The sequence below is a fragment of the Mustela putorius genome, unplaced genomic scaffold, assembly GCF_011764305.1.
Source record: "Mustela putorius furo isolate JIRA1106 unplaced genomic scaffold, ASM1176430v1.1 tig00000592_pilon_pilon_pilon, whole genome shotgun sequence".
Lineage (NCBI taxonomy): Eukaryota > Metazoa > Chordata > Mammalia > Carnivora > Mustelidae > Mustela > Mustela putorius.
Window position 1 is genome coordinate 10,163,159 of NW_025421426.1, and position 27,032 is coordinate 10,190,190.

Consider the following 27,032-nt stretch of genomic DNA (forward strand, 5'->3'; position numbering starts at 1 on the left):
TTAGATCCTTCCACCACTGCTCTCATTTTACCCACTCTGCTTTGCAGATGACAAAACTAAGGCTCAGAGACAAAGAGTGACTTGCCTAAGTCCACACAGGAGGGGCTGTCATTGGAGCCCAGGTCTGACCAGAAAGCTCACAGGCTTCACCCCCTATATACTGCCTCCCTCCGGGAATCCCAGAAAGGACACCAGAACTCTGGACTGGGGGAGCTGGAGATTCCCTCACATCACTTCCATGGAGCTCTGGGATCTGAGGGGCCAAGGACCCTGTCCCTGGTCACATGAAAGTTCAGAGGCACCCTCCCGACAGCGGCCACCACAGGCTGCCTGGCATCTTGGCTTCCCCTGGGCGCTTACTACCCCACTATCTCGTCTTTCCTCACCCTACCCCCCCCCCCGCCGGGGAGTGGTGCAGGGAACCCAGACTTATCAAGACAAAGAACAAAAGTCGTGGGGGAAAGAAGCCAAGAGCCATCTCCACTCTGGGGTAGGGCCCTCCAGTTTCGCCCCTTTGAAATTTCAAATTCCAGTTTGTGGACAAAGTCCTAAACTTTCTCACAATATAGGTCCCCAACCACTGACCAAACTCCAGTCCAGGCAGCCAACAGGCCCAGGGCTGGCCTGGCCCTGCTGCTTCCCTTGGTAGCACTCGAGTCCGGGGGAGGGGTCCTGAGCCAGCTGGGGTCTGCCAGGCCACTCCTGCAGACAGGGACCACCCCACCCGACAGGGACCCCCGCCTCCCATCTGAGAGGACAGCTCTCTTCCTGGAGCTGGGATCTGTCGCTTGCTGGTACCAACAGCAGATAATCAGGTAGGCCCCCTCCCTTTTTTGGGCACCTTTCCTCCTCCTCGAATTCCTAAAACACTGACCCTACCACCTCCTCACCTGGATAAGGCCACATTGGCTTAATTCAGTCATGACCTCACAGAACTTTAAGACTGGAAAGGGGGTCTCAACCAGCCCACCCATTTGGTGGATGGAGACACTGAGGCCCCCAAGGGCAGCGGCAGCGAGCTGCACGTTGAACCATAGACCTCAGGCCCCTTCCTGAGCCCCACAGGGCGGAAGGGTCCTGCTCAAGGCCACACAGCAGTGGAGGGATCTGGGGGGGGGGGCTCGACCTTCAAAAGAAGACCCCAAGCTCTGTGAGGAGCCCGGCCCCTCATCCCAGCTCTCAAGGGCCCTGGCAGTGCCTCCTGGGGACCCTGCACGGTAAAGCGTCTGTTCCCTCAGTCGCGGATGGCCATGGGGTTGCCAGAGGAGTACTTCCGAGAGGAAGATGAGGGAGCTCGGGGCTGAAGGCCAGTGGATTTGGAAGGAAACAACATTCATGTGGTTAACTGATAACCGAGCCCCATCCTTGGGCCCCCAGAATCCTCCTTCCTCCCTCTCCTCAGTCTGATTAAGACGAACTTACTCGCCTGCTAATCATTGCTGAGCCTGTTGATTTTGCCTTAAAAAATTAACTGGGCATGAGTTTGCGGTTTGCCTCACCCCTAACCCTGAAAAGGCCTGGGTGGGCAGGAGGCCACCCGGGTTATGCAAGAGGCTGCTGGCCTCCCCACGCACATTCAGTGCCTCCTCTCCCGCTCTCCACGGGGTAGGTTTTGCTCAAGAGTCAACAGTCTGCTTGTTGCCCCTGCTCTGGGTCCTGAGCAAATTTGCTCTGTTTCCAAAGAGAGATAAAGGCAGCTGGGGGGAGAGCTTTACAAACAGGGGTGCAGAGCGGCAGCTTTGAGCGCGGGATTCTAGAATCCTGCAGCGTCAGAGCCTGGAGAGTGCTGAGGAGGATGTGGGCCCTGGGGTCTTTCAAACGGGATCTGAGGCTCCTGGGAGCCTGGCAGGGGAGGCACAGGCCCCGCTTCACCCAGTGCCTCTCAGGCTCTTAGATGCCCTCCCCGTAATATTCCCTTTGAAACCTAGAGCCAGAGCCCGCCAATGGTGGGAACTGGAAAGAGGCTGGGCCAGCCTGGTCCCCTCATTTCCTTATGCGGACAGTGGGGTCGGGGGCGTCCTTGTCCGGGGACAGGCGGCTACCCTAGGTGTTCTGAGTCTCCAGTCAGTCCGAGAAGACAGGGCTCTCTCTGGACTCAGTGATGTGCTCTGGACATTAGTACAGAAGATGTACTGAAAACGTCCTGCTCTGCCATTCAGCCCTGCTCCCTGAGGCGGGCTGGAGGCGGACAGGTGCCTGGAGCCACCTAGAGTCTGGGGAGTTCACCTGGCCCTGCTGGGCCCTGGGGACCCTCCATGGAACAGCCCTGGGCCGTAACCCAGAGGCTCCAAGCCGGAACCCACCTCAGCCACGTCCTCCCTCTGGAGGCGTCAGGCCCCAGAGAAAGCTGCAGGGCCCTCCCCTGACTCTGTTTCCTCACCTGCGGGTGGAAAACCATACCTACCTCCCGGGCTTGTGAGGAGGAGGAAGCGGAGCGTGGACAGCCATGGCTGATGGTAACACAGCTGTCCGGGGGCTTTACATGGGTTAACTCATTAAGCCTTACAACCAGTCGATGAAGTAGCCAATCATTTTATCACCATTTTGCAGGCTTGAGGCACAGAGGGTCTGGGCCCTGGGCCCTGAGCTCATACAGCATCTGAGGAACAAGAGCTGGGCTTCCAACCTGAGCAGCCCAGCTCCAGAGTCTGTGCTCTTAACCCCGGGGCCACCCTGCCCTTCCAGGGCTGACACTCGGTGCCCCCAAGGCAAGCTGGCTTCCACCCTGAGGCACGTGTGGGCTGTGTGCATGGACTGGGAGGCCTGGAGGAGGCCTAAGGCGGGCAGGTCTGTCTCTGGGCTGGGGTGGTCAGGGATGGATTGCTGGAGGAGGTGACATCCTGGGCCGCAGGAACATCCAGAAGCAGAGAACACGGTGGGTGATGACAGAGGGACTGGAAGGCACGTTGGCCCGAGAGCAGGGCATCGTGGGAGATGCTGACCACAGGGCTCAGGGGGTAGGGTAGAGCTATGGTCTGGAGAGTGATCAGGAGGGAAGCCAGGAGGACTTGGGTCTTTGGGGGCGGGGCCTGCCTGAGGGCTGCCTCCTGCCAGGTGGCTTGTGACTCTGGGCTGAGGCTGTTGTTGTCCCTCCTGTGTATATCCCTCCTCCCTCTGGGTTATGTTCCTGACTTTATCTGCAGAAATGACCTTCGGAGTGAGATGGGGCCTGCTCAGCCCCTGTGGGGCCTGCAGGATGATAGCAAGCTCCTGCGGGGCCCAGGCACTGGTCATGGTATAAGGGATGAACCCCTAATCTGGGAACAACCCTGGGTCCCCCTGCACCCAGGTAATGAAGGGCCCCAGGGATCTGCCTGAGGGTCACTGAGATGTAGTGTTTGGGAGTCCTGAGACTCAGGCCAGGGTTGCCGCATATAGTTGTACAGGCTGCTCACTTCACAAAGGTTCTCTGTTCCACTTACCAAACCAAATGCTCGTAGACATTTATCTGCCCAGAGGAGAGTGCCTCGTTTATTTTCACAAAAGCTCCATAAAAGTCCTGCCTCAGCTCTGCTTCCAGCCACTGTGTGACCTTAGGCAAGGTCATATCCTTCCCTGGCGTTGGTTTCCTATTTGAAAAGTTGTCTAGCATAAAGCCCAGCTTCGACCCTGATGGTGAATTAGAATCACCTGGGACCTTAAAAAAAATACTGATGCCCAGGCCCCGCCCCAGACCAGTGATCAAATCTGGGGATTGGGGCAGGTGGGTACTAGACATCAGTATTTTTTCAAGTCCCTAGGTGATTCTGATGTGCAGCCAAGACTGAGACCCACGGTGGGAGCTAGAAAGGCCTAGATATGCATCCACGTTTTGCAACTCACGAGCTTCAGTGAGGCTCAGTTTCCCCATCTGTAAAATGGGAATGATGATAGAGCTTCCTGTTAAGTCAGAATGCCCACTCAGCGCGATGATATTCAGACAGTGCCTGGCATTGTGGCCGCCATGTAGGGAGCTCCCAATTCTTGGTACCAATGACCAGTATTTTGCTATTGGCAAAAGGTGACTGGCTTGAAACAAAGGGCCTTTCCAGGTCAAAAACTCAGAGACTCGGAGGCATGCTTTCTCTGTTCCTTATGTCAAGTCCTCACACTCTGGTCTCTGTCTGGGCTGCACACCTTTCATATTATTGAGGCCTTGTGATTATTAATATTATTACTTGATATTTTACCTCATTTATTTAAATTTTTAAGTTATTTTTTGGAATCGGTATTACATTCACATGGTCCAAAAATCAAAACTATAAAGAAGGTGCACTTTGGGCACCTGGGTGGCTCAGTGGGTTAAGCCTCTGCCTTCAGCTTAGGTCATGGTCTCAGGGTCCTAGGATGGAGTCCCGCATCGGGCTCTCTGCTCAGCAGGGAGCCTGCTTCCCCCCTCTCTCTCTCTGCCTGCCTCCCTGCCTACTTGTGATCTCTCTCTCTCTGTCATATAAATAAAAATAAAATCTTAAAAAAAAAAAAAGGTGCACTTTGAGAAGTCTTAGTCCACTCCCCAGCCACCCACCAGGCCACTCCCTTTCCTCACCACAGGCCACCACTCCTCTCATTTCCCTAGCCTCTTCCAGGCTTGCTTCCTGCAAACCCAGCAGCATCCAAGGCCCCAGATTAGCACCCCCGCCCCCAGCGCTGTTCCCCACTTTCCTCTGGTCTTCACTAGCAGACTATACTCTCTTCCATTCCGGCTGAGAGCAAGCTCTGAGGAAGGGTTACTGCCCTCCTCCACAGGTGAGGAAACTGAGGCTCAGACTGCTGAGTGTTTGAGCTACCCCGGCCTGGCTCCAGAGCCGTGATTGTCCCCCTGCCCCAATGTGGCCTTCCAGGAAACCTGGCCCAGTGAGTTTTGAAGCAGGGAACAAAATATGTCCACAGTCTTCCAGATGGTGACCCAGCCAGGGGATGTTCCCCGGATGGAACAGTTAGGGCCTGGTGGCCATGTCCTCTGGTGGCATGGAGCCTATCTGGAACTCTCTGCCAGCGTCAGGCTGTGTGGGAGGCAGGGAAGGTCAGGATGGGGAGGGAAGGAGGCATGGTCCATGGGACAGGCCCAGAAGACAGAGACCAAGGGGATCCCCTTCCTGGAGGTCAGGGAGGAACACTCGGAATTCAAGGCACAGGCGGGCAAGGCCATCTTAACCAGTGTTTTCTGCCCAGGTGACCTCAGGGCTGCTTTGAAACTGTCCACCTGCTTCAGACCACTGACTGACTGAATTTGGCCACTTTCCTTCTCTGCATCAGTTTCCCGAACTGTCAAAGGAAGAAGAGGTAGTTGGTCTTTAGCTAAAAAACTCTGTAAGGCTCCTCTCTCCTCGTGGAAGGAATCTGGACCTGCCTTGATCAGGACAGCATCTGCCTATCAAGAAGCCTTTCTGGCTTGGGGGCTCAGGGTACGAGGCCTCTGTACTGCTCCCAAATCTGGACTCCTCCCCTGGGTCCTGTGTCTCGCTTCCACCACCCCGTGCTCCCATCCAGGTAGCTGTGGAGTCAGAACCATACCTGGGGGGTGCCGGGGGAAGCCCTGGCCCCAGTCTGACATCCTCCTCCTGGTGCTATGGGGTCCCGCACAGTGAGCAACCTCTTCATCCTTGAGGGGGCTCCTGCTGCCACCCTGGCACCCAATACCCTCGGAGGGCTGCCAGGCAGTGTTAATCTCTTAATACTGGTCACAATGAGATTTCAGGGATGGTAGGAGGCGATATCCATGGAAACGGTGGACCCGCCCAGGACCCATGCAAGGAATTAGCCATAGGGCTCAGCAAGGGGGTCCTGGAGACCCAACCCAAACAGGAGCAAGAAGTAGAGCAGCCTTGACTCCTGGGTCCTGCCAAGGCCCTCCCGAGGTCTCATACCCCTCAAAGTGCCTCCATCAGGAGGAGGACTTTGGCTGACTGAGGGGTGGGGTTCCTGTGAAACTGAGGGAGCCATATTCACAGGAACAGCCCTGCCACCTTTCTGAGGCTTAGTTTCTTCATCCTCTAATTTGGGTTCCAGTCCTTAACCCAGGGGCTTTTCCAGAACAGTGCAGGCTTCAGAGTCTGACAGACATGAGTCTGAAGCTCAGCTTTTCCCACTCAGACTGTAAGCCCAGACCAGGCATTTCATTTCCCTAAGCCTCAGTCTCCTCATCTGTATAATGGGCACAGTGATACCAACCAAGCACAGTAGCATTGCTACTGTGCCTGACTGGTAGGTACCGACGGTCAGTGAATGAGCCTCCTCAGCTGATTTCTGACCGCACTACTTCACTGCACATCTGCCCCCCCGCCACTCCGCCACTCGAAACTTTCAGAATCCCACAGCTTCCCCTTGGCTCTAGCCTTTGCACATGCCATGGCTTCTGCCCAGACTGTCACACCTTTCTTTTCTCTCCTTCCCCCTTTCCAAGTCCCATCTTTGTCGTCTTCCTCCAGCAGCCCTGCTGGCTTCTTCTCTGTGCTCATACAGCTCCCACCAGTTTGCATAACCACAGTGTAATCAGATGGTGGTTCCTGCCTCCTCCACTGGACCGTGTCCCATTTACCGTTCAATTCCCAGGCCCCAGCTGGTACTTCACATAATGGGTCAGATGGATGGGGTCAATGAAGGCAGGCATTTATCCCCCCCAGTCATTTAACATGTGTTCACCACTTCCCACGTGCACTGTTGCAGGTGCGGAGACACAGATGGGAAGCCAACAGGCAAGGGGCACTCCCCTCAGGATGGCAGTTTTAACAAATAAAAATACAGGATGCTCAGGGACATCTGAATTTAAGATAAACAAAGATTTTTTTTAAAGTATAAATATGTACCAAATAACACATGAAACATACTTTAAAAAATAAGTTGCCGATTATCTCAAATTCAAATGTCACTGGACATTCTGGCCCTCCCCACTCCCTCCCTCACGGAGCTTCCATTTTGGTGCAGAGGTGTGATGGAGAGACAGGAAGCAAGGAAACAGACTTTTAAAACGAGAATGTCAAATAGGGATGAAATGCAGCGGCAAGACATTGAAACGGCAGGTATGACAGGGGCGTCTTTAGACAGGGTGATCTCCAGCCAGTGGCCCTGACCGGCATGCCCAGTCCTAGGCTCCAGTGAGATGCACCTTTGGAAAAGTCCTTAAAGGATTTGAAAAGGACGCGACAGAGGCTGTAGAGAGGAGGGCTCCGAGGCGGGGAGAGGGCACAGTGGAGGGAGGAGGCGCTGCTGCGTCTCCTTTGACAGACCCCACAATTTTGCATTTTGGATCTGGGCCTTCACAAACCTTCCCGAACTCGCAGCCCCACCGGTCGGTCAGCCGAAGTCCTCTGTAGGGCCGGGAGCCAGGGGAAGGGGCCAAAGGGGCTGTGCAGAGAAGCGTGGCCACCCGGACTGGAGCTGGGAGTTCTAACACCGTTCCCCGCACCCCCACCCCTGTCCCGCGGTTGCCTGAGGGCACAGGGAAGAACTAGTACCTGGGCAGGACCGCAGGGCGGAGGGCGTCCGGGAAGAAGCCGCCCAGACTCACTGCAGCGCTTCGCAGTGCGCATCCCGGGCTCCACCTAGTGGCCGATGCTGGACGGGCGTTTAGTAACTTTTCAGTAACCTCACGGGTTTTAACCAATCACAGGAAGTAGCATTACAATCCCACCAATCAAAGGCCAAGACGGACTACATAGCTCCAAACCCAGCCAGGTCGGCACGGAGCATCCCTCCAATCACACAGCAGCATTTGGCCACTGCACCAATCGGAAAGCAAGATTTTTGAAACTTGTTCCCCAAGGCTGATATGGCCCTTACATCATCTGTGATGTAAGGGCTGATGGCCCAATCACACAGCAGCATTTGGCCACTGCACCAATCGGAAAGCAAGATTTTTGAAACTTGTTCCCCAAGGCTGATATGGCCCTTACATCATCTGTGATGTAAGGGCTGATGGCCCTTACATCATCTGTGAAATGTATATTCCCAACACCTGGTCCCAAAGTGCCGGCGTCTTTAAGTAGGGTCCCAAGCTTTGTGCTGGCTTCGTTGGAAGTCTACATTTGCCTTCAGGGGCATCTATGTATTTTAACACCGAATGGTAGTAAAAGCAATAAATATCCCCCATTATAAAAATTCATGTACAGGTCTGGGAGAGTGGGGAAAGTATGACCTTTGGAGTAGACACGCCTGAACTGGAGTTCAGGTACGAGGCTTGTGAAGGAAAATACACTCCCCCTTTCTCAGTCCTTGAAAGAACAGTATCAACCTTGCCAGTGTTAACTGTCCTAGTTCATCACCCCACGCCCGTCTCACTTACTCAGGCCCAAACCAAGGGCCTTCCTCCCATCCTTCCCAAATCGTCAGAAAATGCAGTTCTTGCTGCCTCCACGTGTATCTCAGATCTTCACCGTGTTTTCATCTCCACCACAGCCAACACTGTCCACATCAATATCATCTCTGGAGATCTGCAAGCGTCTATTCTATTCTTCCAGGCGCTGGTTCCCCTACCACCTACTCTTCACCCAGGGGCCAGGGATGACCCTTTACACGCAGACTGGTTCAGGTCCCTCCCTTAGTGAAATTTTTACGGCTTCCTGTGCATTTATTATTAAACTCATAAAATTCAAACTCCCCTGGGCTATGAGGTCTTGATGACCTTGTATCTATATCCCTACATCTCCAACCCCATTTTAGTCCACTCACACCAACCCCAGTATCTGTAGCGACACTGGCCTTCTGTTTGCTCGTCTTTCTGCCTCAGGGTCTTTGCACATTCTTTTTTCTTTGCCTGGAAAAGAGTATAGGTGGTTTTCAGAGATGACAAAAATTGTAATGGTCGTAGGAAAATCAGGGATCTTTGGAAAGATCATATGCAGTCAAGTTAGGTCTCTGGACCTAACTTGGACACGGTCCTTGAGTTCCTCTCCTTTCCAACTCCCTTTCTTGGATAGCTTTTCCAAGTAGTGGCAGAACCAAAGCCTATCTCAGCCGAAGTTCACATTGTTTCATTTACGTTCAGGGAAGCAACAAAGCACAACCGCACAGTTCAACCCACACTGCTTATGAAGTAACAGCATTCCCACCCAAAAGGAAGCCTAAAGGAGCAGTATTTCCTTAATAGAAAGGTATTGTCAGACCCTCTTCTCCTTGGTGGACCAGAGTCCCTTCTCTGAGAACAGGTGTGAAGGCCCCTGGGTGAGGCAAGTCATAGTGGTCTGAGACAGATCCAACGCAGTGACTCAGTTTACCATTCTAGACCTGTCTTTCAGACTCCTTTATGCATAGTCATCTATGGGCTGTTCTCAACTGCTCTACTTCACTCATTTCAGGCACACGACCACCTTCTTGCTTCCTGTGAAGTTACAGGTGACCATGTGACATGTTCTGGCCAATGAAACGAGAGCAGAAAGACCCCGGGTCACACCTGGACAGGAGGAGCTTGAACAGCCTGCCCTGGGTACCTCCGGAAGTAAGTGTGGATGAGGAGCGCCCCCTGCTGGCCCCTGACGGGCAGGTACTGTGAGTGAGCGGTTCGCTCAGCCGCGTTAAGCCCCTGAGACCCGGGGCCTTCTGTCACTGCTGCACAGCCTCACCTAACTTGACTGCATATGATCTTTCCAAAGAGCCCTGATTTTCCTACGACCATTACAATTTTTGTCATATCTGAAAACCACCTATACTCTTACTTAATATTTTTCCTACATCAACTCACTTATTTTCATTTGGATTTATCTTAGGAAGTGTTCTTACTACCAAATGAAACACCAGTATCGTAAGTAGAAAGCAATGGGAAAATAAACGGAATGAAATAAACCATTATAGTATAATACTGTTGCCATTCGAAGACTCTGGGCCCTTCCGCCCTTCTTCTGTTCTCTCTGCATTAAAAAAAAAAAAAAAAAAAGGAGGTCCCTAAGTGTGCGGCAATCTTTTGGGGCCCCAAAATGCTGGCTGAGATTGTCAGCTGTTTGGAGGTAGCACAGTGTAGAGGCTCAGAACACAAATTCTGGAGCCCAGTTTCCTGGGCGTGAATTCTGGTTCTGTCACGGACTGGCTGTATGACGTTAGGTGAATTACTTAACTGCTCTGTGACTGTGTGTATGTGTTGGTGTTGTTGTTTAATGGCAAAAGAGGGATGATAATAATAGGTATGTCATTGGGATGTTGTGGGAATTTTCTGTGCTAATATACAGAAAGGACTTAGTGCCTGGCATGCTGTGAGTTCTGCACAGGTGTGAGCTATTCAGTAATTGCAGGATCAAGAGCCACATGGATTTGGAGAAATGTCTGAACTCGATGAAGAGGAATGAGAAATCCTCCACATTCGTTCAAAATAAATCAGCTGGATAGTGTTGCTGGGGAGAGCTGCCTTAGGGATAGATGACACAACTAAGTTCTAGAGGTTTTACTTCTCAGCAGCTCTCTACGCCTCTCATCTGGTTTCATGTGACATCAGAGAGGACCAAAAGCAAAGACAACAAAAAAATAAACAGATGGGACTACATTAAATAAAAAAAACTTCTGTACATCAAAGGAAACCATCAACAAAATGAAAGAGCGATGTATGGAAAGGGAGAAAGTATTTGCAAATCATGTATCTGGTAAGGAATTAATATCCAATATATATATATATATAAATACAGCTCCTGGGCACCTGGGTGGCTCAGTGGGGTTAAAGCCTCTGCCTTCGGCTCGGGTCATGATCCCAGGGTCCCGAGATCGAGCCCCACATAGGGCTCTCTGCTCAGCAGGGAGCCTGTTTCCCCTTCTCTCTCTGCCTGCTTCTTTGCCTACTTGTGATCTCTGTCAAATAAATAAATAAAATCTTAAAAAAAAAGACACCTCCTGTGTCATAGGATGGGACAGGATGAGAAAACCATATCCTTTGAATAATAAATTAAAGAACCAAAGGAGCTGGCTGTTGGGGATGAGGCTGCTGGGTGTGAGGAGAGGGTCAGCTTGGCAAAACGGTCAAGGCTACTGCCTTTGAAATATCCATGCTACCATTCGGATAACTGACCTTGTGAAAATTATAAGCTCTTTAAGCCTTATTTGCTTCATCTTCAAAATAGGAATCAGTAATAGGACTTTTTAATCAATTGCTTCATGGAGTAAATATGATCGACCTTAAAACCTGACATATAGTTGCTTATCATGTAGTTCTGTTATTTACTGAAGTCAAAGTACTCTACTTTGGGAAAGAATGTGTATCTTCTTACAGCCCCAGGAAACAAACCAGGACCAAAAGATGAATGGTACAGGAAGAAGGTGTGTGCCACAAATTAATATTTTTTTCTACCAGATACAATAGATCTACCAGGGGAAAAACCACTTTATGAAGTTGTTAGCATCTTGTCACTGGAAGCATCAAGCCCAAGCTAAGTGGCCACCTATCAGAAAGCATAGTGAAATGATTCCAGCAATCAATCAAAGGCTGAATCAAAGTAGCAGCTCTCAGATGCAGAAGTCTTAACTAAAACTGGATCAAAACCAAATTCATGTTGGGAAAATTGTCTATCCACATGCAAACGAGTGAAACTGGACTCTCGGCTTACACCATATATAAATATTAACACAAAATGGATCAAGACCCAAGCACAAGAGCTAAAATTATAAAACTCTTAGAAGAAAATATTCATGATATTGGATCTGGTGGTGATTTCTCTCGATATGACACCAAAAGCAGAAGACACAAAAGAAAAAATAGATGAACTGGACTGCACTGAAATCAACAAGTCTTGTGCACCAAAGAATAGCATCAACAGAGTGAAAAGGCGATCCCTGGAATGGGAGAAAATCTTTGCAAGTCATACAACAGGTAAGGGGTTCCTATCCAGAGTATATAAACTCCTACAGCTCAACAACAGTAACAAAAACCAGTTTTTAAAATGGGCAAAGGATATGAATAGGTATTTCTTCAAAGAAGATGTACAAATGACCAAGAAGCACATGAAAAGATGCTCCATAACACTAATCATTAGTGAAATGCAAATCAATGCAAAACCACAATGAGATACCACTGCACACCTTTAGAACGGATATTATTTAAAAAACAACAAAAAAATGACAAACAGATGATAACAAGCATTGGTGGGGATATGGAGAAACTGGAACCCTTCTGATCTGCTATTGGGAAGGAGTATAAAATAACACAGCTGCTACAGAGCGCAGTATAGCATTCTCTTACAAAATTAAAAATAGAATTACTATACAATTCAGCAATTCCACTCCTTGCTATGTACCCCAAAGAACTGAGAGCATGGTCTGGAAGAGCAGCGTTCTTCACAACAGCCAAAAGGTAGAAGCAACCCACGTGTCAGTTGACAGATACAAACAAATGCATGTTTGTGAAAAAAACAAATGTGATAACAAACAAAATGTGATATACGCACAAAACAAAAAATGTCATATATACATACACTGGAATATTATGTGATGAAATGAAACAAAATGTGATATATACATATAATGGAATATCATTCAGTTTTTTAAAAAGGAGGGAATTCTAATATCCTGTAACATGGAGGAACCTTGAGGACTTCGTGCTAAATGAAGTAAGCCCATCACAAAATGACGAATTTATATGAGGATCCTAGAGCAGTCCAGTCCGTAGGGACAGAAAGAACAAAGGTGGTTGCCAGGGGTCAGGGGAAGGGAAGGGAGGCATGGAGGGTTATCTTCTAATGGGTACAGAGATTCAGTATAGGAAGATGAAATAATTCATGGGAAGATGAAAGAATTCATGTGATGGATGGTGGTGCTGGTTGTATAACTATGTGAATGTACTTAGTGCCTCTGAATTGTACACTAAAAGGTGGCAAAAGTGGTCAATTTTATGTTATGTATAGTTCACCACAATTTTTTAAGTTTCATCAATGTATAAAATAAAAAATATATATATAAATATATATACCAAATTGCATCATGACCAAGTTAGGCTTATTCTAGGAATGCAAAAATAGTTTAACCTGAGAATATCTATTTACCAATTAGCAAATTAAAGGAGAGAAAAATATGATTTTCTTAGTAAATGCACAAAAAGCGATCAAGAATACTCAACACTGACTAAAAAACAGACAAAATTTCTACCTTACTTGAAAAAACTTTTGAAAACCCTATAAAAGCTCCCTACCGAACCCTAAAGCAGATATGATAACTTTAAAAGGTCAAAGTGTCCCTTTAAAGTGAAGAATGGGGGCTTCTGGGTGGCTCAGTTGGTTAAGCATCTCGCCTTCAGCTCAGATCAGATCATGATCCCAGAGTCTTAGGATCAAGCCTCATGTCTGGCTCCCCACTCGGTGGAGAGCATGCTTCTTCCTGTGCCCCTCAGCCCACTCGCTGCTTTCTCTCTTTCAAATAAATAAAATTTTAAAAAATAAATAAAGTGAAGAATAAACAAGATTGCCCAATGTGGCACAGGCACATTGTGTTGTCCGATATTATCTAATCTCCATGTCTTCCTTTGTAATGGAACCTCCAGTTTTCATTTGAGCACACAGATGCCCTCCGAAGAGATTGAAGTCACACTAGGTTGAGACCATGCACACATGTTGTGGTCAATGAAATATAATCAGAACTGTAATGTGGCAGCTCCTGGGATCTTTTCTTAAAAGACAGCTGCAACATGACTTTTACTCCATTTTCTTCTTTGTCCCCTCCATTTTTCTGTAATGAGGACATGTGGCTGGAGCACTGGCAGCCACCTTGGACCATGAGGATAAAGACCTCATGGAAACAGAAGAGCAGTAGCTGCAAGGAGTTCCTGAGGACTGCTGTGGGGAAGAGCTGTCATCCTAACCTTAGACTGCGTACATCTGGGATTTCACAGAAATGAGGAATAATCTATCTTGTTTAAGCTACTATTATTCGGTGCCTCAGCTACTCATGGACAAACCAAACCCTATCTGATATGCACGTTATTATTGCTTCTATGTGACATTTTACTGGAGTCCCTAACAACACAATAAAACAAGAAATTAAAAACAGATGTAGGAAGAGAATTTAGCAAGGTTACTGGATACATTTTTTTTTAAAAAGATTTTATTTATTTGACAGAGAGAGGGAGAGATCTCAAGTAGGCAGAGAGGCAGGCAGAGAGAGAGGAGGAAGCAGGCTCTCCACAGAGCAGAGAGCCTGATGCGGGGCTCAATCCCAGGATCCTAAGATCATGACCCAAGCTGAAGGCAGAGGCCCTAACCCACTGAGCCACCCAGGTGCCTCAACTGAATACATTTTCAACATATTAAAAGCATTTTGGTTTTGATATACTGAAAATGTAACATCAACAAATGAGAAGATTCCGTTTTAAAACTCTTTACAGTAGCAGTAACAATTATCAATTATCTAAGAATGAATCTAACAAAAGACTTTGGATTATTAAAATTATCTAACTTTCTTGAAAAACATAAAAGCAGACCTATACCTACCCTTATATAAACATAAATGAAGACCTATATCAGTGTGGCATATTCACGGCAGAGGGATTTATTATGTAGAGATGTCAGTTCTTCCCAGATTAATCAATAAATTTGATGAAGTTTCAATTAAAAGCCCAACAGGATAAAGCCACTTAGCCTAGTACTTGGCAAACTGCAAGCACTTAAAATATGGTAGTTGCTTTAACTGAAATCCACTGGAGGAGATCAGTACGCCATTGGCCTCTAACCTTTATTCTGTCCTACTGAACACCCTCCTAAAATTTATATAAATGAACAAAGAAAATACACAAGATGGTTTTTATAGAACAACTACACTATGAGAAAGACATGCTGTACAATACAGAAAGCTAAATGTATACTTGTCAAGCATGGTAGCTACCGGCCACCTGTGACCATTGAGCATTGGAAATGTGGCTGGTTCAAATTAAAATGTGTTGTTCGTGTCAAGTACACATCATATTTGGAGACTATATTAAAAAAGAACAAAAAAAATCTCATTATTTTTAGTGATTAGATGTTGAAATAATTAAGATGTTGAAATTATGTGTGTATATATATAGGATTAAATAAAATATATTATTAAATAATTTCAACCATCTCTTTTGGGAGATTTTTTAAATTAAACTTTTTATTTGGTGTCATTGTGGGTTCACTCACCTGGGTTTTTATTTTTATTTATTTTTTTTCTCTATTTCTTTTTTTTTAATTTTAATTTTTTTTCTTTAATTTTTTATTTTTTATAAACATATATTTTTATCCCCAGGGGTTCACCTGGGTTTTTTTAAAAAAAATTTATTGCTTAAACGTGGCTACTAGAGATAGGCAAGTGGACCAGTATACAGAATCCGGAAACAGATCTACACATATCTGAAAATGGGAGACAAAAAGAAATGACAGTGCGTGTCAGTCAAGAAAGAATGTTCTAAAAAAGAGAGAGAGAAGAAGGAAAGAAGGAAGGAAGGAAAGACAGAGAAAGAAAGAAAAAAGAAGGAAGGAGGAAATGAAGAGAGGAAGGAAAGAAATGATGTCCTATTGAGTAAATGTTGTGGGACCAACTGGTTATCCATTTGAAGAAAAATATAACGGCGTCTCTATTTCATACCCTACACAAAAATTAATTCCTATAAATAAACATCTAAATATGCAAAGTAAAATTTTAAAACCTGAAGAAAATATTTCATATAGTATCTTTATGATCTCAGGGCACTGCAAGATTTTATGGACAAACACAAACCATAAAGGAAAAGACTAGTAAATTTAACGACCTGATTTATAATTTAACCAGAATGTAACTTCCACATAACTGTAAACTTGTGTACAACAAAAGAGGCTCTAAAGAGGGTGAGAAGACAAGCTTCAATCTGATCAAAGATACTTCCAACTACTGTAACTGAAAAAAGTTTTGGATCGAGAATAAACAGTGCTTGGGGCACCTGGCTGGCTCAGTCGGTGAGACTCCACCACGGGCTTGTGCGTTTGAGACCAATATTGGGGGAAGGCCTTATTTAAAAATAAAATCTTAAAAAAAAAAAAAGAATAAATAGTTCTTCAAATGATAGGAAAAGGTAAAGAATGCAACAGAAAAATGGGAAAAGGATATATACAAGTCCACTCCAGTGTAAACTCAAATGAAAAAGAGCCTTTCCCTCTTCTAATAGGGGAAATACAAATTCTCATTTTAAATTCATCACCTTCTGGAATCAGGTGCTGGTGAGGATGTGGACCTCTCAGAACTGCTAAACACTGGGGACTGCAGTGGTTGCTGGTGGGTGAGACTGAGCAAAATACCAATCTTTCGTCAAAGACAAGATGTCCACTACCTGAGATCCAGAAACTCCACTCCTGTGTGTTATCCTAGAAAAACCCACAGCCATGGGTATCAGAACGTTCTTTGCAGCATTGCTGGCAAAGAGAAACAGGAAACAACTCCATTGTCAAAAACCAGAATACAGGGGCACCTGGGTGGCTCAGTGGGTTAAAGCCACTGCCTTCGGCTCGGGGCATGATCCCAGGGTCCTGGGATAGAGCCCCACACGTCGGGCTCTCTGCTCAGCGGGGAGCCTGCTTCTTCCTCTCTCTCTACCAGCCTCTCTGCCTACTTGTGATCTCTGCCTGTCAAATAAATAAATAAATAATCTTAAAAAAAAAAAAAACAGAATACACACACTTGGGACATTCATACACAGCATTTTCAGTGAGTGACCTAGTGCTACTTGTCTCTACATGGGAAGATCCAAAAAGCTATGATATGAAGGAACAAAAGGAGGCTGCGGAAGGATGCATACAATGTATCATTCAAATATATCCTTCAGATTAGTAGTATATATTGCTTATGTAGCCACGTGTAACAGAAGTATAAAAACATGTCTGCCAATGCTAACCAGCAAAAGTTGACAGTGGTCACCTCCGAGAGGGGTGGTTGGGGGATAAGATTAGGGAGAGAGGTTCAAGGGGGCTTCAATGCCAAGTTTAACATCTCACTGCTCATTAAAACAAAAAGGAAATCCAGTGAGGAAACGGTCATGTTAAGATTCCACAAAACTGAGCGATGGGCACGTCAGTGTTCACAATGTTATTCTCTCTACTTTTCTGCGTGTCTGTAATATTTCCAACTTAAAAGAAAGGAGAGGTATGATGAAAAATGTAACTTTCTATCTACCAGCAACAGACAATTTGGATGTAATTTTTAAAAATCCTATCATTTAAGATATCTAAAAAAATGTATCATTTTTAAAATCTAGGAATGTATTTAAGCTATAGAATTTCTCTGCTTCGGGGCAGGGAGAGATTTCATGGGGGTTAATGTTTTTCATGGGGCTCGGTCATGAGCCATCATGGGCACACTGGAGGTCTCTCTCTCTCTCTCTCTCTTTTTTTTTTTTTTTAACAGATTTTATTTATTTATTTGACAGACAGAGAGAGATCCCAGGGAGACAGAGGCAGGCAGAGAGAGAGAGAGAGGTGGAAGCAGGCTCCCTGCTGAGCAGGGAGCCCTATGCGGGCTCGATCCCAGGACCCCCAGGATCATGACCTGAGCGGAAGGCAGAGGCTTAACCCACTGAGCCACTCAGGCACCCCTGGAGGTCTCTCTTGAAGTGTCCAACGCACTCTGTCATGTGTTAAGGACTCTGAGGAGTTGTCAGTAATGAAATGTGCAGAACTTCCTTTAATCAAACTTCTAACTTTTTTTAAACATCGAACAATAGGATCTGTCTTGCCTGAGCGGCCTTGGAAAGTCTGACACAGTGATCTCCACGGGCTGCCACATTGGAGCTCTGTGTTAGGATGTTTCCACTTAATTTTATTCTTCCTTTCTCTATTAACTTTTTCATTATTTATTTTAAGCAGATTCATGGTAGGAGAATTACGAAAATGTACCGAGGCAAAATAAAAATTGATTAAATGATCCCACATGGCCCCTATGGGTCCCTTTTCAAAAGGTATGATCGTAGCCTAGAATTTCGGGAGCACTGACATGCAAACACACTGTGCTAGGATAGGTATGTCCTTATCCTCATTTTACAGAGAAGGAGACTGAGGGTCAGAGAGGTACTGTCACCTATCCAAGGCATCTGGCTTGCATAGCTCTAACCCAAGTCTTCCCAACTTTGCAGCACAAGTTCTCACCCACTACCAGACAAGGCCTCCCCATCGGAAGGGGAGGGGTGGTCTTCAAACCTGCCAGGATTCCTTTTTCCCCCTTGCTCCCTGAGTCCTTCAGGATTCTCTCATCCCCCCAGGGGAGCTGTGGACATTATCTCTTCCAAAAACAAAGTCTGCGCCTTTGCCATAGAAGGACCTGAGTCCCTCCCCCAAACCCAGTCCACCTTATCTCTGAAAACCATGACTTGCCCTGGAGAAGAGGGAAAAAATACGCCTCTCCCCACCCCAGCTCCACCCCCAAAATCACTGGATTTGGGGTAAATTGGGCAGGCTAGGGACAGAAGAATGGGTGTGTAATTAAGTTTCAAATTGACTATTGTGTTATGCGAATGTCTGATAAAGGAAACACAATGGCTGCCAGATGTAGGCTGGGAGGTGAGATTTCCCCAGTCAAGAATTCTAGAAGACTGGGACTGGAGTTCTGGAGTCTGGGTCCTCCAGACAGCCAAGCAGGCAACAAGGGTGGGGACGCCAGAGATAATTATAGGGAGGAGAGAAGAGCCAGTCAGGGACACCAGCCCAAGAGGTTTGGCTAGGACTGGTCTCTTCAGCGTGGGACACAGAGGCGATGAGTGAACAGTGAACTCAGTCACTGCCGTAGGGTCCAAGGGACCAGAGCAACATTATTCAGCAGGAGTACCATGGGAACCCCATGTAATTTTTAAATGTTTCAACCGTCACATTAAACAAATGATAAATCTATGAAATAGGAGATTGTTCTCACAAATAATGAGCTCTCCCTAGGTCTTAGCAATCCGGGGTCCCAAATTCAATTGCCCTCAACGGTATATGGAACAGATGGGACATGAGCCAATCTCATACTTTCCTGTAAGAAAAACGGGGCCGCAAACAATGGTTTCTGTTCATCAGTGTGACTTCAGTGCAGGGACATTGAGAAATAGTGGGAACGACAGCAAATTAGAGAAAGTACATCCAGGCTAAATTGCTCCAGTCTGACTCTTGCCTCATGGCAATCGGGAACCAAGTGTTGCTAGAGCTTCCCTTTATTTTATTTATTTATTTATTTATTTATTTATTTTGAGAGGAGCAGGAAGTTGGGATTTTTAAAGGTTGGCATTCAAGTCAAATCATATTAAAAAAAAAAAAACAAAAACTGGGTGGGCTGAACCTCAGACTCTGATCTGCATTCAATCCTTGACCATGGTTTACAGAGAAGGAAACTTGGTTCAGGGCAGTTAAATATTTTCCCAACTCATAGCAAAGACAAAGAACTGGCTCTTCTGGTCATTTCTACTACTTCTCCTAATAACCAGCATTGATTTTTTTTTTTTTTCACTATTCTTACTGAGAATTTACTAGGTATAGGGTTCTATGCTGAACATTTGCTATCATGAAGGATACTGTTTATGATGTCAGATTTAGAGAGGGGAAACCAAGGCTCAGAAAGGTGGAGTAAATTGCCTGAGGTCACACTGTGTGTGGGGCTTGAACTTGGGTCTCTGATTAGAAGAGTCTAGAAGCCCCGCTCTGGGTATACTTTTTCCACTGCCCAGCCCTGAAGAAACTCAGAGACCAAGGATCCCTGTGGTTTTTACGCTGCGGCTCCTTCAAAGGGGCTGTGGGCAGCTTCCTACACCTCCACACTTGCTCTTTTTCTTTTCTTTTCTTTTCTTTTTTAAGATTTTATTTATTTATTCATGAAAGACAGAGAGGCTGAGGCAGAGCGAGAAGCAGGCTCTCCAAGGAGCAGGGAACCTGACACGGGTCTTGATCCCATGACCCCAGGACCACCACCTGAGCCGAAGGCAAATGCTTAACCAACTGAACCACCCAGGCCTCCCCCCACGCCTATCCCCCCAACTCTTGCTTTAAACCGAGGGCCTCCACTGTGTCATTCCTATGAATTGGCTTCCGGGTAAGACTTTTGTTTGGAGAGGCTGCGGCTGCCTTTTTTTTTTTTTTCCCACTTGTTTAAATTTGAAACCACTGACCTGCCACAGTCCCTTGATTTACAGTGGGGGGAAACTGAGACCCAGAGGTAGTAAGCGACTTTGGTCCCTGTGCAAGTCTGGACCAGAGCCGGGACCCAGAACTGGATCCTGGAGGCCCAGCCTGGAGGTCAGGCCCCACCTGGGAAGCCACCGGCTGGGTGTACCAGGGCCTCCCTCCAGCGCCCCTGGGCTCTGCCCCAGGAAGGGCCAACTGTCCCCTCTGTGTCTCACCACAGGCTCCGCCCTTCCTCATGCCTGTTTGGATAACTTTTCGACCTGTTCCTGCACCAGCCCTCCCTGAGGTGTGGCTGCTTCGGCTGCTCGGCCCAGGGAATCCTGGGGCCTTGGCAATGGGGCGGCCCAGGCTTGGCTGGTCCCACAGCAGACAGTTGTCAAACAGTGGCCGTCTGGGCAGAGGGAGGCCTGTTTACAAAGGGCAGAGCCCAGGCAGGGGTTGCTGCTTTCTCCCCACACCACTGACCCATCCAGCCCTCAGCATACTACTCAGCGGTCCCTGGCTGTACTGGCTCATTCCATGGGTTTCTATGAAGCACCTACTGTGTGCCGGGCACTGTTCTACATGCTGAGGATTTAGCAGGCAACAGGAGGCCAGATTCCCTCTCTGATGGAACGTCCTCTGCAGTGGAGGAGACAGGCGAAGGCACGACTCCAGAGCTGTAGAAGATACGAGGACTGCTAGCGATGGGCAGAGGTGGGGCAGGCTCAGATTCGTGTGGTCAAGGAAGGCCCCTCTAAGTGGGAAACTTTCAAGCTAAGACCCAACCTATGAGAAGAAATCCATGATGGGAAGATCTGGGGAAAAGGTGTTCCAGGCAGAGGGAATAATGAGTACAAAGGCCCTGGGGCAGGAATATGCTTGGAGAGATCGAAAGATAGTTAAAAAGCAAGTAAGGCTGAACTAGAGTGTGCAAAAGGAGCAAAGACAGGAGAGGCCAGAGGGGCAGACAAGAGTCGGATTGTGTGGGACTCTTTGGTTAGGGAAAAGAACTTCAGCAACACAAAGGTGCTGAAAGGTGTTCCGCAGGGATTTTGAACATGAATGTGTTCGGAATTTCTCCTGTAACCTGAACTTTGCATTTAATCCTAACTCGGGGCTTTCTGTTCTAGGACTCTTGTTTTCATGTTTGAAATAACGCTTAATTATTCTCTTCTCCTTTTTTTTTTTTTTAAGATTTTATTTATTCATTTGACAGACAGAGATCACAAGCAGGCAGAGAAGAAGGCCGAGAGCAAGGAGGAAGCAGGCTCCCCACTGAGCAGGGAACCCGGTGCGGGACTCCATCCCAGGACCCTGGGATCATGACCTGAGCCAAAGGCAGAGGCTTTAGCCCACTGAGGGCCCCTCTCTTCTCCTTTTTAATTTAAATTTTCTTTTCAAAAATTTAGTCAAGGTGTATAGGTGCTCAGCTGAAAGAAAACAAGTACTTTTACAAAGCTGGAAACCAGTCATAGCAGCTGTCCCCCTTCTCTTCCTGAATCTGATTCCTGCCATCCAGAGGCCACCACCTGGAACTGTTCTAGCTAGTTTTCCTCTATTTTTCTACGTATCATGGTTATACCACTACTTGATTTTTCAGTCTTAGATGTAAAATGTTGACTTGCTAAGAGGCAAGATCCTATGTAACTATTTCCCAATCTGGAGATAAGTCAATATTCACTGTTTTCATATACGTAACCACATTGTATCATTACTGTTCTCCGCAGCTGGTGCCATCTGTATCTGAACGATGAGCTTTCTCTGCACCGGCTCAGTTGACCTTCACAATAACACTAGAAGGCGTGTGTTGGTCAGCATAACAACAATGCTAAGACTTTACATCCCACAACACTGGCTGCACCTGCTGAGCTGAGCTATCCTGAGAGGTCCACAGAAATGGCATCATTCACCCATTTTTCAGAACACATGGAGCTCAAAAGGACAAAGACAGTTCTACCTATCTCCATGGAGTGCAGTGGTTAAAATAAAACTCATCTGCCAGCTAAGGTGGAAGGACCTGGGGTCCCTGGGTGAGGGACATAAACTCTTTTTTTTTTTTTTTATTTTATTCATGTATTTGACAGAGAGAGAGAGAGAGATCACAAGTAGGCAGAGAGGCAGGCAGGGAGAGAGGGGGAAGCAGGATCCCCGCTGAGCAGAGAGCCCAATGTGGGGCTCGATCCAGGACCTGGAGACCATAACCTAAGCAGAAGGCAGAGGCCCAACCCACTGAGCCAGGAGATAAACTCTTGATCTCACATACTGGGTTGGTGCGTTATACCAGGTAGCACTGCCATGGCTAATACAATGCCTGGGTTTGAATCCCAGCTCTGACTCTTGCAGTCTGTGTGGTTTGGGATGAGTCACATTTCTGAGCCCTCATTACCCCTTCCGAGAAATGGGTACCATGGCAGTACCTACCTCAATGGGCAGTTGTTAAGAATTAAAGGAAGTAATCGTTACAAATGATTTAGAACAGTGCCTGGCCCCTAGTGAGTACTACAGAAGTGACAAAATAAACCAGGAGGGACATCTGGGGTGGCTCAGTTGGTTAAGCTTCTGCCTTTGGCTCAGGGCATGATCCCAGGGTCCTGGGATGGAGCCCCGCATCAAGCTCCCTCCTCAATGGGGAGCCTGCTTCTCCCTCTGTCTGCCACTCCCCCTCCTTGTGCTTGCTTGCTCTCATTCTCTCTCTGGCAAATAAATAAATTAAATCTTTAAAAAAAAAAAAAAAGAACTAGAAGATGAAGGAACCAAGACTCATATCTGAGTCATGTGATGCCAAGTTCAGTATCTGACTCCAAAGTCCTAGACATCTGTATTCCTTTTTACAATTTTTGCCAAATCTGCTTGTTACCTGTACTTTACCAGTAATTATTTACTTGGTATTTTTTCTTTCTTTTGAAAACATGTATTAATTTTAAAAGTATATTTTATATTAGTGCTTTAGTATGCTATTTATAAAATTTTCTAACACACAGTAATATAAAGTCAGTAAGATTTAAAAATGTTTGTCCATATACTCCTAAAATCAGCCCTACCCTGTGGGTACACCTAAGGAAAAGTGTGCTATTTTTAGGTCTATAAAGAACCTTTGGGAACATTCTGTCCAGTGGCTTTGAAACCATTTTGACCATGACCCTATAGAACAGCGACTCTTTTGAAGCCTGCCTGCCTGAGCTGGAACCTTGGCATTTCCTCTTAATGCCTGTATCACTTTCACCAAGTGACTCAACCTCTCTCTGCCTCCATTCCCTCGTCTATAAAACGGGAATGACAGTAATAGTACCTACATCACAGGGCCATTGTGAAGATAAGGAGTTAAGCTTGTGTGTGTGAAGCTCCAAGAAGTACTTTATCAAATCTCGCTATGATCACAACCCCATGCACACATCCATAAACATGTATAAATGAAACGAAAGTTTCACACATGTGAAATTTACTCATTAGAGGAGATGGACTGGGATGTTTTTTCTTCTATTTTACTTCATTTTTAAGGATGTGGTCATCTTTGTGAAATTTCACTTATCTGTTTCTGATTTATAATTCATGTTCTTGGCTGTATGGACATTATACGTCAATGAAAATGTTCTTTTAAACGGTACGTTTTTCTTAAAGACTTTATTTTGAGAGAGTGAGTGAGTGCACCAGTGGGGGAGGGGCAGAGGCAGCGGTAGAGAATCTCAAGCAGACACCTTGCTGAGCGTGGAACCCAAGGCAGGACTCAATGTCATGACCCTGAGATCGTGACCTGAATGGAGATCAAGAGTCCACCAAATGAGCCACCCAGATGCCCCAAAGAGTACATTTTTATTAAAAAAAAAAAAAAAAAAGGCAAGGAATGATAATGAAAGAAGTCAGCTGATTCTATGAACAGCCAATGTTCTGAAATTATTTTGTCTAGCTAGCACAGTGAGGGGACATTAATAGACTCAGGATCCCTAACAGCTGGCACATGCTGATCTACATTTCTTTTTTTTTTTTTTTTAAGATTTTATTTATTTATTTGACAGACAGAGATCACAAGTAGGCAGAGAGGCAGGCAGAGAGAGAGGAGGAAGCAGGCTCCCCGCCAAGCAGAGAGCCCAATGTGGGGCTCGATCCCAGAACTCAGGATCATGACCTGAGCCAAAGGCAGAGACTTTAACCCACTGAGCCATCCAGGCGCCCCCTGATCTACATTTCTAATAAAGACTGTATGCATTAAATTCTAGGAAGAATGTATCTGCCTAAAAAAAATATGTGCTTCAGAGGCTTTTACAAAAATCATATATTGGGCCATCTGGGTAGCTTAGTTGGTTAAGTGTCTGCCTTCAGCTTCGGTCGTGATCCCGGTGTCCTGGGATCGAATCCTGTGTGGGGCTCCCTGCTCAGCAGAGTCTGCTTCTCCCTTTCCCTCTGCCCCTCCTCCCTGCTCATGCTTGCACTCTCTCACTCTCTCTCTCTCTCTCTCGCTCTGTACTCTCTCAAATAAATAAATAAAAGAGAAATCTTTTTAAAAATCATATATTAGGGACGCCTCGGTGGCTCAGTCTGTTGAGCGAGTTGAGCATCCGTCTTCGGCTCAAGTCATGATCCCAACCCCAGCGTGGTAGGATCGAGTCCCACATGGGGCACCTTGCTCAGCGGGGGGGCCTGCTCTCTCTCTGTCTGCTGCTCCCCCTGCTTGTCCTCAAGCTCTCTCTCTCTCATAAATAAATACAATTTTTTAAAATTTTATTTATTTATTTGACAGACAAAGATCACAAGTAGGCAGAGAGGCAGGCAGAGAGAGAGAGGAGGAAGCAAGCTCCCCACTGAACAGAGAGCCCGATGCAGGACTCGATCCCAGGACCCTGGGATCATGACCTGAGCCGAAGGCAGAGGCTTTAACCCACTGAACCACCCAGGTGCTCCAATAAATACAATTAAAAAAAAATCATATATTAAAGCAAGAGTCAGCAAACTAAAAGCCTCTTGGCTAAATCTGGCCCACTGCCTATTTTTGTAAATAAGGTTTTATTGGAACACACCCCCATTCATTCATTTACATGTTGCCTATGGCCACTTTCATGCAGCCAAGGTCCTACGACAGCCACTCAGATCCTACCCCACCTGAAAAGCTCCCAAAATTCACCATCTGGCCTTTTACAGAAAAACTTTGCTGACTCCTGCCTCCAAGTTCAAAGCCCCTAAACGTCAATTAAATCATTTCCTATTTATAGCTTGTTCTAGTCTAATCCTAAGCCTAGCAAATTTTTAACAGTTATATTTCCCCCGACACTTTACTTTGGAAAAATTTCAAACCTCCTGAAGAGCGAAAGAACGGTACAAGAGCACCCGGACATCCCTCACTGAGATTCTCCCATCAATAAGCAGCATTCTGTCTCATGGCCTTTATCGCTATGTACCTGTGCAATTTTTCTTTGAAATATTTGACATTAAAAATTGTATACTCACATTTGCTATACATATTTGACTGTGTCGTGTGTGTGCCTGACCCCATGTTACAGGCGGCCAACTGTGTACCAACACATTCATGTTCCCCCTTCCACAGCTGAAAGCGATTCCTGGAAGACAGCTGGCCTAGAGGGACCGTGCATCCCAGATTCCTCGGCAGCTGACCAATGTCATGTGACTGGTTCTGACCAGTGGAATATGAGCAGAAATGACAAATGTCCTTCAGAGTCAGGGCCACTTCTGGGGTCCTCAGATGACAGAGATAAATAAACTTCTAACTGCCTTTTGAGGTTTGTTTGTTACATCAGCTAGTGCTACCCTAAATCAGAAACCCAATAAATTGCATGAACCGTTAATGGGTGAAGACTGCTGCTTGAAACATACTGACTGGTCCTCTGGCTTTCCAAACACCACTGAGCCATGGAGCTTTCATTAAATGTTCCATTCAAAGAGAGCATGTAGCTTTTCTGGTTGAACCAGAGGTTGTGAGTGGAGTGGGTAGGAGCCTGGTTCATTTGAACAACCATACTGGCCTTGAAAGTGAACCCTGGGGCATCCTTCTTAACTCCTTGGGCTCCAGTGAATGTTGCATGATGACTTCTGAATAAGGAATACACCCTCTTTTCTCAGAAGATGAGGCAGAGGACTTGAGTGGGGTCACAAATAGCTACCTGGGGTCAGAGCCTTTTCCCACATCTGTGGCCAGGGCAGCTCTGCTCACACTTTGCCCACACCTCCCATCTGCTCCCCACGAACACAAACTCATGAGCCAAGCCCCTGAGAACAGACCCCTCCAACAGGCTTCAGAGGGCATCTGAAGGCTGGGAACTAAGCTTTGTTCTGACTCTCTACCCAAAATTGCGTCCTGGAACAACCAGTTACATAGCCCTCATTCATTTCAGTGCATCCCACAGCTGCTAAAAGATGCTTAGCATTCAGTCCCTCTTGCAAAGGAAATGCACGCTCTACAGATATTATAAAAATCATTAAAATGTGTAGCACTTTCTATGTGCCAGGCACTCAATACTTTCCAGATATAAACCTCACTGGATTCTCACAACAACCCTCCAAAGTGGATACCGTCAGCATCACTGCATTTAACAGATAAGGAAGGTGGCAACCCCAAGCCTGACTCTGGGGTCTGAGCTGCTAATCATGACAGCTCCTCAGAGGCTACTGTGGGGTAATAGGTATAGCTAAAAGAGTAAGGGTTTGGAGTAAGGGTTTCATCATTTACTTGCTGTGTGATTCAGGAAAACTTACTTAACAACTCTGAATCTCATCTTCCCCATTTATAAAATGAGGATAATACGTCCCAGCCTGATGGGTCATTGCAAGCATTAAAAGGGAAGAAAGAGGGGCGCCTGGTTGGCTCAGTTGGTGGAGCATGCAACTCTTGATCTCAGGGTCGTGAGTCTGAGCCCCACACTGGGTGTAGAGATTACTTGCCTAAATAAATAAAAGATTAAAAATAAAAGCGAGAAAATGTCTAAAGTAACACCAGAGTCCTGCCAGCTATGTAGGAAGCACTTCAATGGGAACAGATTCCTTTCTTCTTTCCAGGTCCACCTTCATGCTAAAGGCATGTGAGTCAGAAAG

The 27,032-nt window shown here is 46.5% G+C and overlaps 1 protein-coding gene and 1 long non-coding RNA gene across 4 annotated transcripts in view; one reads left to right on the plus strand and one right to left on the minus strand.

The window, feature by feature from the left end:
• Nucleotides 1-27,032, minus strand: part of HNF4A (hepatocyte nuclear factor 4 alpha) — a 61,518-nt gene that overhangs the window by 28,652 nt on the left and 5,834 nt on the right. Inside the window, exon 1 of one of the 3 annotated variants that reach the window (XM_045082172.1) lies at nucleotides 7,434-7,547. The exons of 1 other annotated variant lie outside the window; for it this stretch is intronic. Coding sequence is in view for 1 of the 2 variants with exons in the window: in XM_004746394.3 (XP_004746451.1) it covers nucleotides 5,494-5,533 (40 nt within the window). In the remaining variant the exon portion in view is untranslated. Of the gene's footprint in view, nucleotides 1-5,493; nucleotides 5,616-7,433; nucleotides 7,548-27,032 lie in introns of those variants that run through there. One more of the 3 variants, XM_004746394.3, reaches the window with a different exon arrangement.
• On the plus strand, nucleotides 575-25,789 carry LOC106005270. The gene is made up of 3 exons (XR_001178508.2): nucleotides 575-815; nucleotides 9,273-9,412; nucleotides 25,531-25,789. It is a non-coding gene; the product is annotated as an uncharacterized LOC106005270 (long non-coding RNA).